The sequence below is a fragment of the Mytilus trossulus genome, unplaced genomic scaffold, assembly GCF_036588685.1.
Source record: "Mytilus trossulus isolate FHL-02 unplaced genomic scaffold, PNRI_Mtr1.1.1.hap1 h1tg000234l__unscaffolded, whole genome shotgun sequence".
Classification (NCBI taxonomy): Eukaryota; Metazoa; Mollusca; class Bivalvia; order Mytilida; family Mytilidae; genus Mytilus; species Mytilus trossulus.
Window position 1 is genome coordinate 2153823 of NW_026963315.1, and position 19734 is coordinate 2173556.

At 32.4% G+C, this 19734-nt stretch overlaps 1 protein-coding gene across 1 annotated transcript; it reads right to left on the minus strand.

Moving 5' to 3' along the window:
• Positions 1-18397: 18397 nt before the first annotated feature.
• On the minus strand, positions 18398-19417 carry LOC134701238 (toll-like receptor 2 type-2). Its single transcript, XM_063562368.1, has one exon. It carries the CDS (start codon positions 19415-19417, stop codon positions 18398-18400), a length of 1020 nt encoding a protein of 339 aa, XP_063418438.1.
• Between the last annotated feature and the right edge of the window lie 317 nt (positions 19418-19734).

Consider the following 19734-nt stretch of genomic DNA (forward strand, 5'->3'; position numbering starts at 1 on the left):
GCAGTTATCCAGGAAATATCATAACTATATTATTTACAATAAACCAATAGCTTTACAGTAGTACAATGTTGTGATTGTGTATTAAAATTCTATGTATTTATGATAATCAATGTTCTGTTTCCTTATACCCGTATCAAATGTTTGTTGTTTGTAAAGTAAGTAAAGTAAGTAAATTATTTATTATAGTGACATGTGTAAATATGTACAGATTATAAATATACAATATATGATAAATATCAATACACCCGGCCCAATGGACCTATAAGTCACCTCAAATGAAATTAAGTAATTTTAAAACAATATATCACGTTCTTCAAAATAACAAATTATGTTCTTTCTCTTGTTCTTGTTCTTATATTTTTCATTAATTATACGTATTTATATGCTGCGTATTTGTTCGCAAATGATACTGAACTCTTCAGGATTAAAAATGCAGTAATGGATACAGGATTTGGAAACGTTGGGACAAGAGAATAAAAATAGAGGATGCATTCATTAGAAAAAGAGAAGATTGATTTTAGTACAATACAAATATATGCAATTCAGCTGGTTAAGAGTGTGACAACCAAGTAAGATTGCCATACACAGAATAATAGATTGAAGACGAGAAAATAAGCCAGATAATCGTATACATGTAGATGGACTAATAAACTTTACAGGTTGTAATTGATAAACAATAATTTTGATTGCCAAATATAGAATGAAGGTGGTAAACAGTAGACAATCAGTTAGATAGTCGTAGACGGAATAAAGCTGATTAGGAGTAGACAATCAGTTAGATAGTCGTAGACGAATTAAATGTGGTTAAGAGTAGACAATCATTTAGATATCCATAGACGGAATAAAGCTGGTTAGGAGTAGACAATCAGTTAGATAGCCATAGACAGAATAAAACTGGTTATGAATAGACAATCAGTTAGATACTTGTAGACGAATTAAATGTGGTTAATAGTAGACAAACATTTAGATAGCCATAGACGGAATAAAACTGGTTATGAGTAGACAATCAGTTAGATAGTCGTAGACGAATTAAATGTGGTTAAGAGTAGATAATAATTTAGATAGCCAAAGACGGAATGAAGCTGGTTAAGAGTAGACAATCATTTAGATAGCCATACACGGAATAAAGCTGAGTGTAGACAATCAGTTAGATAGTCGTAGACGGATTAAATGTGGTTAATTAACAGTAGACAATCATTTAGATAGCCATAGACGGAATAAAGCTGGTTATGAGTAGACAATCAGTTAGATAGTCATAGACAGAATAAAACTGGTTACGAATAGACAATCAGTTAGATACTTGTAGACGAATTAAATGTGGTTAATAGTAGACAAACATTTAGATAGCTATAGACGGAATAAAACTGGTTATGAGTAGACAATCAGTTAGATAGTCGTAGACGAATTAAATGTGGTTAAGAGTAGATAATCATTTAGATAGCCATAGACGGGATGAAGCTGGTTATGAGTAGACAATCAGTTAGATAGTCGTAGACGAATTAAATGTGGTTAAGAGTAGATAATAATTTAGATAGCCAAAGACGGAATGAAGCTGGTTAAGAGTAGACAATCATTTAGATAGCCATACACGGAATAAAGCTGAGTGTAGACAATCAGTTAGATAGTCGTAGACGGATTAAATGTGGTTAATTAACAGTAGACAATCATTTAGATAGCCATAGACGGAATATAGCTGGTTATGAGTAGACAATCAGTTAGATAGTCATAGACAGAATAAAACTGGTTACGAATAGACAATCAGTTAGATACTTGTAGACGAATTAAATGTGGTTAATAGTAGACAAACATTTAGATAGCTATAGACGGAATAAAACTGGTTATGAGTAGACAATCAGTTAGATAGTCGTAGACGAATTAAATGTGGTTAAGAGTAGACAATCATTTAGATAGCCATACACGGAATAAAGCTGAGTGTAGACAATCAGTTAGATAGTCGTAGACGGATTAAATATGGTTTATTAACAGTAGACAATCAGTTAGATAGCCATAGACGGAATACAGCTGATTAAGAGTAGACAATCAGTTAGATAGTCGTACACGGATTAAATGTGGTTAATTAACAGTAGACAATCAGTTAGATAGCCATAGACGGAATAAAGCTGATTAGGAGTAGACAATCAGTTAGATAGTCATAGACGGAATAAAGCTGATTAGGAGTAGACAATCAGTTAGATAGTCTTAGACAGATTAAATGTGGTTAATTAACAGTAGACAATCAGTTAGATAGCCATAGACGGAATAAAGCTGATTAGGAGTAGACAATCAGTTAGATAGTCATAGACGGAATAAAGCTGATTAAGAGTAGACAATCAGTTAGATAGCCATAGACGGAATAAAGCTGGTTAGGAGTAGACAATCAGTTAGATAGTCGTAGACGGAATAAAGCTGATTGGGAGTAGACAATCAGTTAGATAGCCATAGACGAAATAAAGCTGATTAAGAGTAGACAATCAGTTAGATAGTCGTAGACGGATTAAATGTGGTTAATTAACAGTAGACAATCAGTTAGATAGCAATAGACGGAATAAAGCTGATTAGGAGTAGACAATCAGTCAGACTGCTGTAGAGGTAGGATGAAGGTGGTTAAAGGTAAACAACCAGTAAGATTAACAAAAATGTAATAAAGGTTAATTGTAATAGGTAGACAATCATTTAGATATCCATAGACGGAATAAAGCTGGTTAGGAGTAGACAATCATTTAGATAGCCATAGACGGGATGAAGCTGGTTATGAGTAGACAATCAGTTAGATAGTCGTAGACGAATTAAATGTGGTTAAGAGTAGATAATAATTTAGATAGCCAAAGACGGAATGAAGCTGGTTAAGAGTAGACAATCATTTAGATAGCCATACACGGAATAAAGCTGAGTGTAGACAATCAGTTAGATAGTCGTAGACGGATTAAATGTGGTTAATTAACAGTAGACAATCATTTAGATAGCCATAGACGGAATAAAGCTGGTTATGAGTAGACAATCAGTTAGATAGTCATAGACAGAATAAAACTGGTTACGAATAGACAATCAGTTAGATACTTGTAGACGAATTAAATGTGGTTAATAGTAGACAAACATTTAGATAGCTATAGACGGAATAAAACTGGTTATGAGTAGACAATCAGTTAGATAGTCGTAGACGAATTAAATGTGGTTAAGAGTAGATAATCATTTAGATAGCCATAGACGGGATGAAGCTGGTTATGAGTAGACAATCAGTTAGATAGTCGTAGACGAATTAAATGTGGTTAAGAGTAGATAATAATTTAGATAGCCAAAGACGGAATGAAGCTGGTTAAGAGTAGACAATCATTTAGATAGCCATACACGGAATAAAGCTGAGTGTAGACAATCAGTTAGATAGTCGTAGACGGATTAAATGTGGTTAATTAACAGTAGACAATCATTTAGATAGCCATAGACGGAATATAGCTGGTTATGAGTAGACAATCAGTTAGATAGTCATAGACAGAATAAAACTGGTTACGAATAGACAATCAGTTAGATACTTGTAGACGAATTAAATGTGGTTAATAGTAGACAAACATTTAGATAGCTATAGACGGAATAAAACTGGTTATGAGTAGACAATCAGTTAGATAGTCGTAGACGAATTAAATGTGGTTAAGAGCAGACAATCATTTAGATAGCCATACACGGAATAAAGCTGAGTGTAGACAATCAGTTAGATAGTCGTAGACGGATTAAATATGGTTTATTAACAGTAGACAATCAGTTAGATAGCCATAGACGGAATACAGCTGATTAAGAGTAGACAATCAGTTAGATAGTCGTACACGGATTAAATGTGGTTAATTAACAGTAGACAATCAGTTAGATAGCCATAGACGGAATAAAGCTGATTAGGAGTAGACAATCAGTTAGATAGTCATAGACGGAATAAAGCTGATTAGGAGTAGACAATCAGTTAGATAGTCTTAGACAGATTAAATGTGGTTAATTAACAGTAGACAATCAGTTAGATAGCCATAGACGGAATAAAGCTGATTAGGAGTAGACAATCAGTTAGATAGTCATAGACGGAATAAAGCTGATTAAGAGTAGACAATCAGTTAGATAGCCATAGACGGAATAAAGCTGGTTAGGAGTAGACAATCAGTTAGATAGTCGTAGACGGAATAAAGCTGATTGGGAGTAGACAATCAGTTAGATAGCCATAGACGAAATAAAGCTGATTAAGAGTAGACAATCAGTTAGATAGTCGTAGACGGATTAAATGTGGTTAATTAACAGTAGACAATCAGTTAGATAGCAATAGACGGAATAAAGCTGATTAGGAGTAGACAATCAGTCAGACTGCTGTAGAGGTAGGATGAAGGTGGTTAAAGGTAAACAACCAGTAAGATTAACAAAAATGTAATAAAGGTTAATTGTAATAGGTAGACAATCAGTAAGATATACCCATATCTTTAATGAACATAGTTAAGGATAGACAATCGGTGATATATTCATTATATATACATAGAACCTCAATCTCATTAAAATATTGATCTCTGATTACGTTATATTACATAGTATAACGTAATCAGAGATCAATATTTTAATTAGATTGATAGAACCTAGGTGGTGAAAGTTAGACCACCAGTAAAAGAGAGGCGAAAGGAAAATTCAAAGTCATAACTGGAACATAAACTGACAAGTCCATGGCAAGGGGAAATGGACCAAAATATATAAAAAAAAACTGTCGATCCCCCACCACCCCTGTCACCTTCGCGATTTGGTCACGTAAAACTGGGCCATTTCGGAAATTATTGGCGTTAAATGGTCATGTTTATATTTTGCAAATTTCTAAGACAACATTAGAGAGAGAGAATCTATTTAGTATTGTTAGATTCTTTTTATAGATGATCGATCTGCAGGTAAGTCAGTGAACATGGACGTCAATTTATCCGTTTCAGGAGTTAGTGACTGTTTGAAAAGCGTAACTATTTGTTTTGCGTTTTAAATGCTGTACCTTAAATCGGGTATTGAGTATTGGGAATTGTAAAAAAGCATAAATGATCAGTTAAATGAGGAAATAACCTTGACGATTGATTGGGAGTTATTGCCCTTGAAGGATTAGTTTTATTCATTTGTTGTTGTTGCAGAAACCATTATCGTTATAGTGGATTTGTAAAATACAGCAACAAAGGTAACAGTACAGCCTCCAAGAATGATCAAAGCCGAATAGACAATTATAAAAGGCCCCGAAATATCCAGTGTAAAACAATTTAAATGAGAAAACCAATGGCATAATTTATGTACACAATAATGAACGAAAAACAAATGTGTAACACATCAACAAACGACATAAACATTTTTGCATTTTTGTTTCTACAAAAACTATGATATTAGTATTACTTCAGTTTGATTTGACATATCATCCAAGACCAAATTTATTAATTCTGAATATAATCCCTTTATATACTATTTTTGCTCTTGCTCTTTCTTTTTCTCTTAAATTTATGGGATGAAAATTGAAAAGTTATCATATGCGAACCAGATTTATTTGGTTGCATGCGTCATGCTCAGTTTTTACTGATGTTAATACGCAGTTTTTTGGGGACTTGCTTATCTTTTCGTTATTTTCGTATTTTGTCAGTTAGTTTTCTCTCCGCTTTATAAGTTATAACTTGTGAATATTCCTTAGTTATTTTCCGTCCCATTTGTTTAAATATATTCATTGATGTTTTATTCTTACTGTTAGGTTGGTAGAAGGAACAAGGCTAGCTACATAATGTAGTATTTACAGTTTTAAGAACATCTTTGTCAATGAACTAAAACTACTAATTTGATGCGTTCGTACCGCTTTTGTTGATCAACCTTCATCAATAACGCTTAATGAAATACATCGAAATCTAAGGATGTTTTAAACTCGAATCACGTTAAATGATCAATTACGATATGGATGTGTATGCCATGAGCACAAGCACTTGTCTCAGAAAAAAAATATTCCTATATACCTTAATATAAGTGTTATATTAAGGTATATAGGATTTTTTTCTGAGACAAATGCCTGTGACCATGGGCTAGATTTGTAGGAATTTTTTCCAAGTTTAAAAAGGTTCAAACTAAAAGGAAACAGAAAAAATATTGCTAATTACTCTTGCATTATGCATAAAAATATATTGTCTATTCAGACTTTCTCATTTAGTTCCTTTTAAAATTGTGTTCGCCATACGTGTGTTTCCTCTACAAAAGACTGACTCAAGTGTAATGTTCTATTACAAAAGTTCAAAACATAAATATAACTTCGAAGTTGAAGAGCATTGAGGATCGAAAATCTGTCAACGAAAAAATAAGTAAAAGTAAAAGACACACATTTGGTATGTATAAGCCTGTTCTAAGTCAGGAGCCTATACTTCAGTGTTTGTCGTTAGTTGATGTGTTACATATTTGTTTTTCGGTCATTTATAAAGGAGTAGGGCCGGTAAGGGCCGATTTTGGCCTCAAATTTCAGGTTCATCTGATGGAAGATTTTTTATCCTTTTTAAACACTTACAGGTCTACTTCAATTGATTAAATTATTTTATGTGAGAGATTTGAACTGAGTTAGTCATTGAATACACTGAAACTCAAGCTTAAACATGATAAATGTATCAAATATGCCACGACATGTCACTTTTCAGATCGTTTTTGGCAATGATAAAAGTTGCCGCATCTCAATGTGTTCACTCTCAACCTTCATATGTTATGTATTATAATCAAATACAACTAACATTTGAATATTAAGAATGAACACAAAATTAAGCTCAAATGGTAAAATTGTGACGATTTCAGTACTTTAGCATGACTTAATGATGCTAGTACCCGATATATATGTGCAATGAATTGTCCAAAGCAGCCCATATTTATTGAACAGAAGTATTCTACTTTCAAATAAATAGTTAAAAGTTTACATTTTAATAATTTTGTAAAACTGCTAAATCATATATATTTTGTGGCCTTTATTAGCTGACTATGCAGTATTGGTATTTCTCATTATTGAAGGCCGTACAGTGACCTATAGTTGTTAATTTTTGTGTCATTTGGTCTCTTGTGGAGAGTTGTCTCGTTGACAATCATATCACAGCTTCCATTTTATATGTACAATGCTTAGTAATAAAGATCTGAGTTATGCCGCTTTGTCTGACGCTAATATAATGATTGAAAATCGCATTTTTTTTTCATTTTTGTCCTGACAACCACATTGATATGTCTTACAAAACTTGAAAGACTGTCAAAACATTATACACCATTTATGCCGAACGATAAAACTATAAAAAAATATTCTAAACCCACGCTCATCATGATCGTTATCAAAAACTAGATAGATTCTATTGAAATGCCTAAGATTTGTGAACAGTTACTATATGGCATAATTTCGATTAAGTTTTTGTTATACATTTTAGGACTTGTACTGCACATAAAATACATTTGTAAAAAAAAATCTTGTGCATTTTTTTTCTCTTTATTTGAAACAACGTGGCTTTTGCAAATTTAATGCATTCAAGTTCTATAATGTCAGAGTTATTCACCTTTGTACAATTTCCTTGTCTTATATATCACATGTCTACTAAGTGAACTTAACACATGACCTTAAATGCAAACGTAATTGTTTTTTGTAAAAAAAGGAAAGTTGTTCACTCTCAACCTTCATATATGTTATGTATTATAATCAAATATAACTAACATTTGAATATAAAAGAATAAGCACAAATGCGGCCATAAACATTTACAATTAACCTATTGGCAAATTCAACAAATTGTTCTGCCGGAAACAACCTTTTGTAATTCAGAATATAAAAAAGTTATAATGTGTTTGAAGGTTATGCATGTCATAATTTTAACCTTTAAAAGACTAAAAATTGGTCGAGGCTAATTATGCATTTAGTGGAAAAAATGAAACAATGAATGATCAGCTATCCAAATAGAATTGACCGCTTTCTGTCACGATACCTTAGCCGTACACCCTGTGAAATTTGGCTGGTGTTTTTAAAGAGTTGAAGACATATATAGTTTACTTCTTAAGTACTATATGAACTGGACACATAAATACCAAAATAGTTAAAGAGAATTAATGTGTGTACACTTAACTTGTGTTTTCAAACATAATTGTGTTAAGCGAAGTATTTTTGTTGTGTTTCAGGCCTCAGGGGTTCATTTCATTTCTACATAACATGTGAAATATATATTTTTTTTTATTTAGGATTTAATGCTTTCCAACTCTGCTATATTTACTGTCACATCAAATCAAGTGGTAGAAGGTCACATAGTATCCATGAAATAAACTTTGACACGATTCAAGGTTCAAGGAAACATGACATGAATAACAAAAGCAACATATTTAAAGGGTGGGATGTTGTCCGACTTGACCCCTCAAGAAGCCAATCTCACACAAAATATCATGATTGTAGGCAACAAAGATTTTGATAGAAAAAACTTGTATGACATTTATACATACTTAACCAAAGGAATCAACCACGAGGTTTGTCACGTTAATTCGTTACTGATGAACCTACAAACTAAGCTCCATGGTTATCATTCAGCATATATGTAACCGCAATCAATTCATGTAGCAAAGTAGGTCTAAAACTATATATTAGTATTGCAAATTTTGATATTGCGGAACACAAACATTATATTTATTGAGAGCAGCACTAGTGAATGTCGTTTGAGGATGAGGATAATGAATTTTAACCCACCAAAAAAAATGATACCCTACTTATTACCGAACTAACTGTATTGACCACTCAGATCAGTGGCATTTCACGACATATATAAGATAATTTTTTATATTACAGGGTTTGTATTGGTAAATCTTTAGTTGAACTTTTCGAAAAATTAAGGATATTCTTATTCCAGGCATAGATTACATAAGCCGTATTTGGCACAACTTTTTGGAATTTTGAAACTTTGTACTTGTTTGGCTTTATAAATATTTCGATTTGAGCGTCTCTGATGAGTCTTATGTAGACGAAACGCGCGTCTGACGTACTTAATTATACTCGTGGTACTTTTGATATCTATTTAGTTGTCTGTGTAGTGTATATTGGATTTGCATGTCTGTTTTGTCAGTTTCCTTTATTGGCAATTGTATTGTCTGTTAGTTTCTTATTCTCTTCCAGCTCTTGTTCATTATTAATAGAAAATAAGTTTTATTTATTCAGATTTGATTTCTTTGTTACATGTTATAATGCTAGCCAAGATTTTATAATTCATATGAACAGTCAAGAGCATGCAACTAAAATTAGTAAAATTTAGCTTATCGGAACTATTTGGTGGAAAATCAACTTATATCAGTCGTTATTAAGACACCAAGTACCAGATAGTTATCAAAGGTACCAGGAATATAATTCAGTATGACAGACGAAGAAGAAGAAGACGAAGAGCATTGAAAATCCCAAATTCTAAAAAGTTGTGCCGAATACGGCTAAAATAATGTCCTTCCATAAGGAACATAATACGTCGAAAACATATAAACTACCCATTTAAAGTAAGCGACATTATAGAAATAGTTTATTCTCTGTGATTTCCCGTCCACAACCTCAGTCCGCTGCAAACTTAATTAATCACTTATTGAATGCTTCAATACGTTTATGATACCATATTCTGTTGTTTGTTTTTATTTATGTTGACAGTCTTAAAAGTCTTGACATGAATTCTTCACTCTTTTTGAAATGACAAGACACATTAAATGCGACACACGTAATGGTTTTGTAAACATTTGTGGTCAACATAGTGTTGTATGCGTTCTTTAAATGTTTACAGCTGAATAAAGCCAACGTTGTGATAAGATTGTCGGAACAACAACCTCCATTAATAAAACGTCCATAGAAATCACCATATCTGGAAATCAATCGAGACAGACACATGTTTTATTCAGAATAGAGAAATACAAATGAAAGATTTGTCAATGGAAAATTCAAGTTATTCTCTTATCTTGAAAAAAGAGGCTGAAGAGAACAATCGTACGTCTAAAAAAAACCACCAAAAAACACCATGTTTTAAAAGAAAAAAAGAAAAAAGCTCCGCAATAATTTTTAAAGCATTCCAAAACCAAACTAAAGACTTAGTAACATGAATCCATCACATTCCTGAGATGATCTCAGATGATTCTGCTTCACTAGTGACACCTGTTCAGTGAATTTCGCAATTAGTCATCATTTCCACTTCAAAGGTGTATTTCATCGTAGGAAACAAAGTTGTTACCGTGGTGTTTATTTTTTAGACATCTTGTCCTGAACATGCATGAACTACTAATCACTGTAATATATTTGGTTTCATAACTTATCTATTGTTGCAATAATTTTTTGTCCTACTGTACCACGGATTACTATGTTATGTAGAGTTTTCAATTTTGTGTGGATTTTTTTTTTATCAGTAATAGCATTTCTTTCCATTTTTTTAAATTTCTTTTGTATATACATATTACTGTAAACCAACTTATTTTTGCAAATACTTTATTTCGCGTTTAGCTCTTTCTATCCCATTTCGCGGCGACTTAATTTCGTTATTGTCAAATTAACTTGATGTAGGTGAGTAAAGAAAAAAATAAGATTCACATATTCGCGACGATTAATATTCGCGATAGTTTTCTTCTCGCGAAAGTTGCGAAAAAAAAAATCGCTGGCGAAAATTAGTTGGTTTACAGTAAACATGTTTACTATATTAATGACCATTGATTTTACATGTTAGTAATCTAAAGAATAAAGTTTTACTACACTAACATTTATGATCCCCCCAAAAATGACGTGATGGTCAGAAATGCTAAGCAGGAAATACATGTAATAATACAATCATTGCATTCACATAATATATATGACCTATTCCTTACAGTGTAACATATATAGAACAAGCCATGCACATTCTATATAGACCAATGAACTATAAAAATGAAGTCAAAATTAGATGAACCCTACCAGAGAAACACCGGGCTTAAAATCATTACACACATCTGGTATAGATGACTTTTCGCTAATAGTATCTATGAAACCAAGTTATCTAGGAAAATTGAACATTGACCAATGAACCATAAAAAATGACGTGAAGATCAAATGATACCTGCAAGACAGACGTTTACACCTCATCATTCCATACACCAAATATAGTTGATCTACTGCTTGAAGGCTAAGAAAAAACATACCAAAACATTAACACGTAACATTGATCCTTCAAAATGAGGTCAAGGTTAAGTAAAACAAGCCAGACTGACATATACAGATACGTCGTAAAATGTTTTCATACACCAAATATCAAAGTTGACCTATTGCATACAATATTAGATAAAAAGCAGTTAAAAACACAGAAATTTAACATGAGCGTTGAATCATGAAAATGAAGGCATGGTCAAATAAAACTTGCCAGAATGATATGTCCCGTAGTTAGCCAACTTTCAATTAAAGTTTGTAAAAAATATATGCATTTATCATATATAAAGTTCCATAAACGAGTAGGTTCAGTAAGACCATTTTTTGGCCCCAAAATATAGCAGTTTACGAAAGTTGTGAAACTGTAATCTTTAAGCTATATTTTGGAAAGTAAAATGCTTCTGCTACATAAATATGAGCTGTTTTTGACATTACAATGCACAAATAGCGAGCATCATTAAGTCATGCTAAATTACTGAAATTTTCAATATTTTAGCATTTTGTTCATTCATAATATTGTATTTGATGATAATACAAAACATATATAAAGGTTGAGGATGAACACGGATGCGGCCAATTTCATTTTTGATTAAAAACATCTTAAAAGTGACGTTTTGTTGGCATATTTGATATATTTGTCATATGTAAGCTTGAATCGTTGCGTTTTTAATGACTAAATCAGTTAAAATCTTTCAGATTAACTTATCAAATAAATTGAAATAGACACTTAAGTGTTTAAAAAGTGTCCAAAAACTTTCGTAAGATGAAACTGAAATTTGAGACCAAAAACTGCCCTTACCGTACTCCTTTGCCTACTTTTTGTCATAGTGAATGCATTGTAAAATCATCTTGTTTTAGTTCACAGGAAACTCATGTAAGAAATTGAAAAGTGTTAAACTACTTTGTACATCATAGCAAATCCCTTTTCATTGCATATTAGTAAAGTTCTCGTATGCTTGTCATAGAATATAGCATTTGAACAATGTAGTCCATCCAATTTTGTAAGTAATGTCTTATTTTCCTTTCCGTCGTGTTGTATTATTATTAGGTTATTATAACCAAAGCCTATAACGTACGCGTTATTGTAATTGTCTACTGTTACAGTGTTCGGACATTCAAGACAGTCACATCGAAGCTGCCATAATTCTTCCCCATTCAAACTATAGCAATGAACTTTGTTGTTTTTGAAATCTGTGTAATATATCTTGTCTTTGCTAGTTGTGATTTGAAGAACAGTATCAGATGATATTTTCATTTTTTTCAGTTTCATTCCTGATAGATCCAGAACTTGTATAGTAGCGCACCCACTTATTACGTACAGCCTCCCATTCTCGTGAGATACTCCAACGCAACTATCTTTAAGTCTGATTATCTTTTCAACTTTGAAAGTACTGTTATTCATTATTTCTAAGATTGCTGCGTCTCCGTACGTCACAACAATACGACTTAGATCTATCACGGCAAAATCATACGGCATACTATAGACTGGAATGTTGCGGATATGTTGTCCTGCACCACTGTACTCTATCAAAACATTTGCGCTTGTGTTACACGCCATACATAAATTACCATTTGGTAATATAATGCATCCTGTTATATTCATTTCCTTCACGTACTGCATTTGAAATGTTTTGATTTGCTGAAGTTTTATGTTCGATATATTTCTTAATGTTTTGTCGTTAATCCCCAATCTGAGCCTGATCGATTTTTGGGTCTGTGAAATATAATTTGGCGGCGAATTCCGACAGCTTTATTTTTCCGAACTCTTCAACTTCGTTTGATAAATCAGTGATAATACTATGCATAGATACTTTAAATTCATAATCCTTGGTAGCACATATTTTACTTTGAATGGATTCTACCTCGCTATTGATCTGCCTATTGATTTGACGCGTTCCTAAAAATACTTGTATATCAGATGAAAATTGTTTCATATGTCTAGTTTGTTCTCTTAGTTTGTTGAGCATTTCTTCCATTGATTTAAGATTCTTAAGGAAAATGTAGTATTTTGATTTACAACTGTCAGTTGTTTCCCTTAGGTCGCGTAACAACTTTTTCTCTAGCTTGTCAAGGTTGAAGTTAACTTTTGTCCGCGTTTCAAGTATAATGTTTTCAACCGTTAATTCCTGTTTTTTCAAATCATTCGTAGCAGTTTCTCGATTTTCAATATATTGTTTCACATTTAGCAATGTCGTTTCAATTGCATCTTCAACGTCAGATAAAGCAGTAGATTGCCTTGCATTTGATAAGACAACGCTTATAGGTATAACATCAGGACATGTCTTGTGTTTGGACGGACACAAACAACACATAAGGCTTCGTCGTGACTTTTACATAACCACTCAAGGTTTTCTCAATGATCACATACTTGAGAGATTGAAATATTTTCAATCTTACGATAATCATCTATTGAAATGACCTTATGGTTTCTTTATATTTTGCTTTTTAAGTGAGAAATTTTACAATCTTCCCATAAACCTTCTTCACAGTTAGTACACCATTTCCCTGCATCCTTTGTGACGTCATCAAAGCTACATGGACCACAAGGTACTTGGTTTTTTGAAGCCATTGCATTTACCTAAATTGATTGAAAATAAAAAAAAATATTTCGTACAACCCAACCTCAATTGATACTTTCAAGTGTATAAAAAAAAACTTTCAAAACTAAATGTGTAATAATTGTGTTGAAATATTCTCATGGATAAGATTGATATACATGAAAATGTATACAGCTTGAAATATTTTCCTTTTTCCCGAATATTGTGTATTGATAAACCTTGAAAATCTTCATAAAAGAATGTTAAATCCAATGTTATTCCAGTAGAGAATGTTATCAAGCAATTGAAAATTAAAACCGATGGGGAACTGGGTCTGTCACAGTTTTCTGAACATTTAGCGGCAGCTTTTTCTACCAGCTAAAATAAACAACGAGGGATTCTACTGCATTTTCTTTTATGTACATTTTGTTATCCAAAAGATGTGAAGGTTGAGATATTAAAGCCCTAATGACAATGCATGTACCTTATTTTGCTTGTACCAAGAAATAAACACATCCAGAGGTTGTTTTATATCATGATTTCGTATTTATGAGAATATTGTTTCAGTGACAGAACCTTCGATGTTTCTATTAAAATACACAATTTTGATATAGACTTGACGATTTAGTATTTTACATCTGTGTAGACAGCTGTATTTGCCCTCTACATGTCCTTTTGTTTATTATACTCTCAAAAAGATCTAAACAGTAATAATAAGTGTGATGATAAAATGCCAGCGAGAAAAAAACAGAATAGATCAGTCTTTAGTGCCTAGATTTGGCATTGCACGAGATTTGGTGGTGAAATTTGTTTCTTTAATGACTATTGAATAATATGCAGACAAAGTTAATCTGCAAAACGATGTGTTTTTTTCTATGTATTAAAAATCACCACGCATGGTCGTCTTTTTACGTGACGCCGCAATGTGTAATTATTGGAAAGCAAAATAACTAGGGTCTCTTAAACTCATATTTTGACCAAGGAAGATCAGCGAAGAATTGAAAGCAAAAAAGAAACTCATGTTGATTTTTCGAGGTGCTTTATACATGGATACAAAATAGATACTGGTAACGTGACCGTTAGTGTGTAGATATTGCTAAGTCAAACTGAGTCCATGTCATCTCAAAGAAAATCCTGAAAACCATTCACTTCAAGTGAAGAAATGCAATAGGTGAAAAGAACAGTGTGTGCTTAAGAAGAGAATGATTAAAATGTTTAAAAAAAATAAATCAAGAGCATTGATGAGCAAAATTCCTAAAAGTGTTGCCAAATACAACTAAAGTAATCTATTCCCGAGAACTGAAGTGTGTGCATTGGTGGTCCTAAAGTTGACAAGTGCATATTTACTGTGGTGATTGATGTTACAATTGAAGAGTGTGGCTTATTTTAAAACAGATGTGGTTCACGGTAGAATATTTAAAGTTATTGTTCGCTAAATTCATCCTTGTGTTTAGCCCGAAATTACTTTAAATAATTTCGGGCTAAACACAAGAATGAATCTAGCGAACAATAACAATAACAAAATCAGTCGTCAAAATCCGTATATATATAAAAAAAAAATGCGACATATTGATAACAATGAAATCATTCGAACGAGGAAGTTGAATATTTAATACAGCTTTTCCCAATTACTTTCTCTTTTTTATTAACACACAAACAGTGATTGGTTATATTTAGATATTACTAACAATAACATAAACAATGTTAAACATGTATGTACGAAGTTGAACGTTACCTACTATTCTGTTACCAGCTATATATATCAGGTATATTTGTGGAGACACATTTCTTAACCTTGTGAATCACACATAGTTTGTATTAAGTTCAGTGACTCGATATGAATATAATAAAAAGCGCGATATTTCAAACAGTTTAAAAGTGTCGGTTCAACACAAAGTTTGATATGTAACTATCTAATGATTTTGTTATAGGAATATTAATTTTATAATAAATGTTGTTCCTGACAACGACTTTACCATCTAATCAAGACATACAATATCTTCCTTTATAACCAGATAACAAAAAGCATCACAGTAATGCAAAATAACTGAAAATTTAATGAAAAGATAAAAAAAAAAATGTTTTTATTTCTGGGCCTACATGTAGCTACTATAACTGACTACATGGAATATTGTTTTTTGCTTTGTCGAAGGCATCACGGTAGCTCTATTTCATAATAGTAATATAAATTTACTACAACTGTATTTGCACATTTTAGTTGATTTTTGTTTCATTGGCAATCCTACCACATCGACTCATTATCAGATCACCAAGCCTTAAGGACCAAGACAGATCATTGTCGTTGTTATCGTCAACTCTACAAAAATGTTTCCCGTTGGGCTCAATTTAACCTAAATTAGCTACAATCACCATTAGCATGTTAATGGTACCTATAGTGGGAAACAAATTATCCCATGGCCCTTCTTGCAAAATAACATGACCAACATGTCTGAAAACAAAACATAGAGGTAAAATGCAAGTTCTGTCTTTTATCTTAAATGCCACAATATAAAGAGAAAATATGACCGAAACAGAATGGTTCAGAATAATTTCCCTTTCCTATTGTCATGTTAAATTAAAACTGTCAAACAATTCTATCAGGAGTAATGACGAATTTTTGTTTTTTTCATCCCCTTTTTTTTGCCTATCATCTTAATAATGAAGATGCATAGAGAATAATAAATGGCAAAATCCGTATCACATGCCATATTATCAACAGTAACAAAACAGGTATAAAATATTGGTTTACTTTTTTTTTAAATTGTTCTTTGGATGGAGAGTTGTCTCACTGGCACTCACACCACATCTTCCTATATCTATAAAACCATACATTGGTATTGCAAATTTTGGTATGCCAGAACACAACAGTATATTTATCAAATGTTCATTGAGAGCAGCATTCGTTAATTACGTTTGATTATAATGAATTTTCTTTTAACCCACGAACAAATTGATACCCTACTTATTACCAAACTAACCGTATCGATCAGTGGCATTACTCGACACATAAGATATTTCTTGGTATATTGGCGAATCTTTAGTTTCTGTGTAGTATGTTTTGGATTTTCATGTCTGTTTTGTCAGTTTCCTTTATTGGCAATTATATTGTCTGTTAGTTTTTTTATTTGTATCTCTTCCAGCTCTTGTTTATTATTAGAAACCAACTTTAATCAATTCAGATTTGCATTCTTTGTAAATCATGCTGAAAATTTGTTCGCAATTTTTTTTTTGGTAGCTGGGATTTTACAATGTATATGAACAGTAAGAGCAACTAAAGCAGTAACATTCTGCTTATCGGAGCTAGTTGGGGGAAAATAACTGTTCCGATAATTTCGTCGACTATAGAATTTTAATTACTTATTCCATTTGCTTTCACGTGAACGAGTACCAGAATGTCCTCCCATAGAGAAGACAATGCGTCGATTTTTTTTTTATATACTAAAGATTTGAAAGTCAGCAGCGATATGTAAATTGTATATTCAGTAATTTCCCGTCCACATCCTCAGTCCACTGCATATTTTAAAATTAATCACTTACTGAATGCTTCAATTAGTTTCTGAGACCACATTCTGTTGTTTGTTTTTTATTTATTTTGACAGTTTTAAACGTCTTGACAATGGTCTGTCACTATTTTTGAAATGACAAGAAACAAAAAAGGTGATACAAGTCGTATTTATGTAAACATTTGTGGTTAACATATCTCAAATGCGTTGTTATAAAACTTGACAAGAGATGAGGTCAGCTTTATAATAACGCGCGTTTCATCTACAAAAGACTCAGCAGTGACGCTCGAATCCAAAATAGTTAAAATGGCCATCAATTTGCTTTCATAATTTGATCAACAGTTGCATAAATATCATCTTATAAAGTTTAGTTTAGTTTTCTATTATGTGTGGAATGCATGTTTCGGTATTTCAGTTCATTTTGATATTGTTTTTTTCTTAAGTATATTTATATTTGAACAGTTCTCACATTGTTTATTGCTTCTAAACTTTAATAAATTGTGTTTTGGTAAGGTATCAAATACTAATTTATCTTTTTGGTGAAGAATGAAATTGTGTTTTTTTGGTTGGTTGAATTTAAACGCAATATGTATATCACATCAAAGATACATCTCATTGAATAACTTAATCCTTTTATGATTAAATAACATATATACGGAAGTGTACATATATTAATATCTCCAATGTTGCAGAAATAAATAAAGGTTGAACACCATTGTGATAGGTTATATCTTAAACTATATTTAATGAGATATATAAGTTATATTCCCACTAGGTATCACATAATCCGAAATCCGCGGGGTATGCAATTCCTGGGCTATGTTGTTCAACTCGTCGCAAGTGATTACGAGTGGTTGAATCTTTTTAATCAGTTTATTAAAATTAATTATTTATGATTTATTTAATGACAACTTTCAACAGACTCTGATTAATTACACGAGTCCGCAATGTTCCCGGCGTATAAATCGGATCAAGATTTTTCTTACTCTCCGTCTGCGGTCTGGTGGTGTATGACCAGTGGTGTAACCCTCCGTTTTGGGACTTTCGGATCCCTCCACGGATTTCAGATGTGACACCTATAGTGTATATTCGACGGAGTTAATATCTTGTTTGTACCAGTAACTATATACAAATGTACAAAACGGCATATAACAACACAACCGCGCATACACAGGTACATATGTACATAGACTATAAAGTATATACTTTTTTAATTTCTTTGTTTTGTGTTATGTCGAAATGATATTGCATATTTCAGTTTGTCCCAAAATAATACATCTCCAATTTTAAGATAGGTATGAGAATTAAGACAACTTTTCAAATCAGGATCAATATTTTCCATAGTTACAGTATCCTTCAACACAATGATTAAATAAGGACCTTTGTCATGTAAACTTTTCCACAAAGCCGTTCGGAATTCCATCATACACCAATCACTCTTCAAGAACTCTTCGGAAACAATTAAGACGGTATGATGGCTGTTTTCAACACTGTTGAATATATTATCAGCTATGGTATAACCAATTATAAAATCTCTATGATGAAGACAGATTCTACATGCTTTCCCGGATTCTTCTGACTCCAGCTTTGGTAAAGCTGTACGTATAACCCAGTCGACATCTTTCTCGCTATAGGCAATGAACGCATCGTAATCTTTCTCTTCGTTTTTGTCATTCCTGAATTGGCAATCGAAGTTTATATTTAGTCGAGTGAATAAAATCACCTTGATCAGATTTCTAAAATAGATCGTCAACAAAATTATGACAAACAATGTTATTGCAATGATGCTCATTACAATTAATGGAAAATTTATTACAGTTTCCTGGTTACAGTTTAGTTCTTGAAAAGACAGACTCGAAAGCTGACGGCCCCGGACGTTTAAGGGATTTGCACACTCTAGTGACCCTAGATAATCGTAAGCTTTTGGCATAGTCTTTGTAGATAGATATTTCATTACTTCAATAATTCCACATTCACATAAGAACGGATTTTCACTAATGTCGACTTTCACAAATTCGTGAGTGGAGAACGAGTCTATCATTCCTTTTGTTAATGTAGATATATTATTACGTCTTATATCTATTATTCCAACTGGTCTTGTCTTTTTTACTATCATTCCGTAATCTCGTATCATTGGAAGGACCGTTATGTTATTATTTGAAAAGTCTATATATTCCATCGCTGGGAACCGTAGTCGCCAGCCCTGTAGTTTATAAATAGTGTCGTACATATTATTAGAAGAAAATTCAAAATCTGAAGATTTTCTGCCATGTCTGTATGAACGATCTTATTGACAACATTTTTCTCCAATTCCCTCGTTCCACTGAAATCAAAAACCTCAAGGTTGTTGTACAAACAGGTTCTCTTCTGTATGTTAAAATAATGATTATAATTTTTCATTGCAGTTTCGAAGTCATACAACTTATGATTGTTTTCAAAATCTGTTAAGTTCACTTTTGTCCCCCTTCGAATTATGGAAAAAGCATTTTCCGGTCCGCATTCTGCATTTCTTGTGATAGGCGAGTTAGCTCTTGGTAGTGAGTCAAA

Excerpts from the sequence above, each read along its gene's own strand:
- LOC134701238 (XM_063562368.1), bottom strand. The coding sequence starts at position 19,417 with ATGTACGACACTATTTATAAACTACAGGGCTGGCGACTACGGTTCCCA.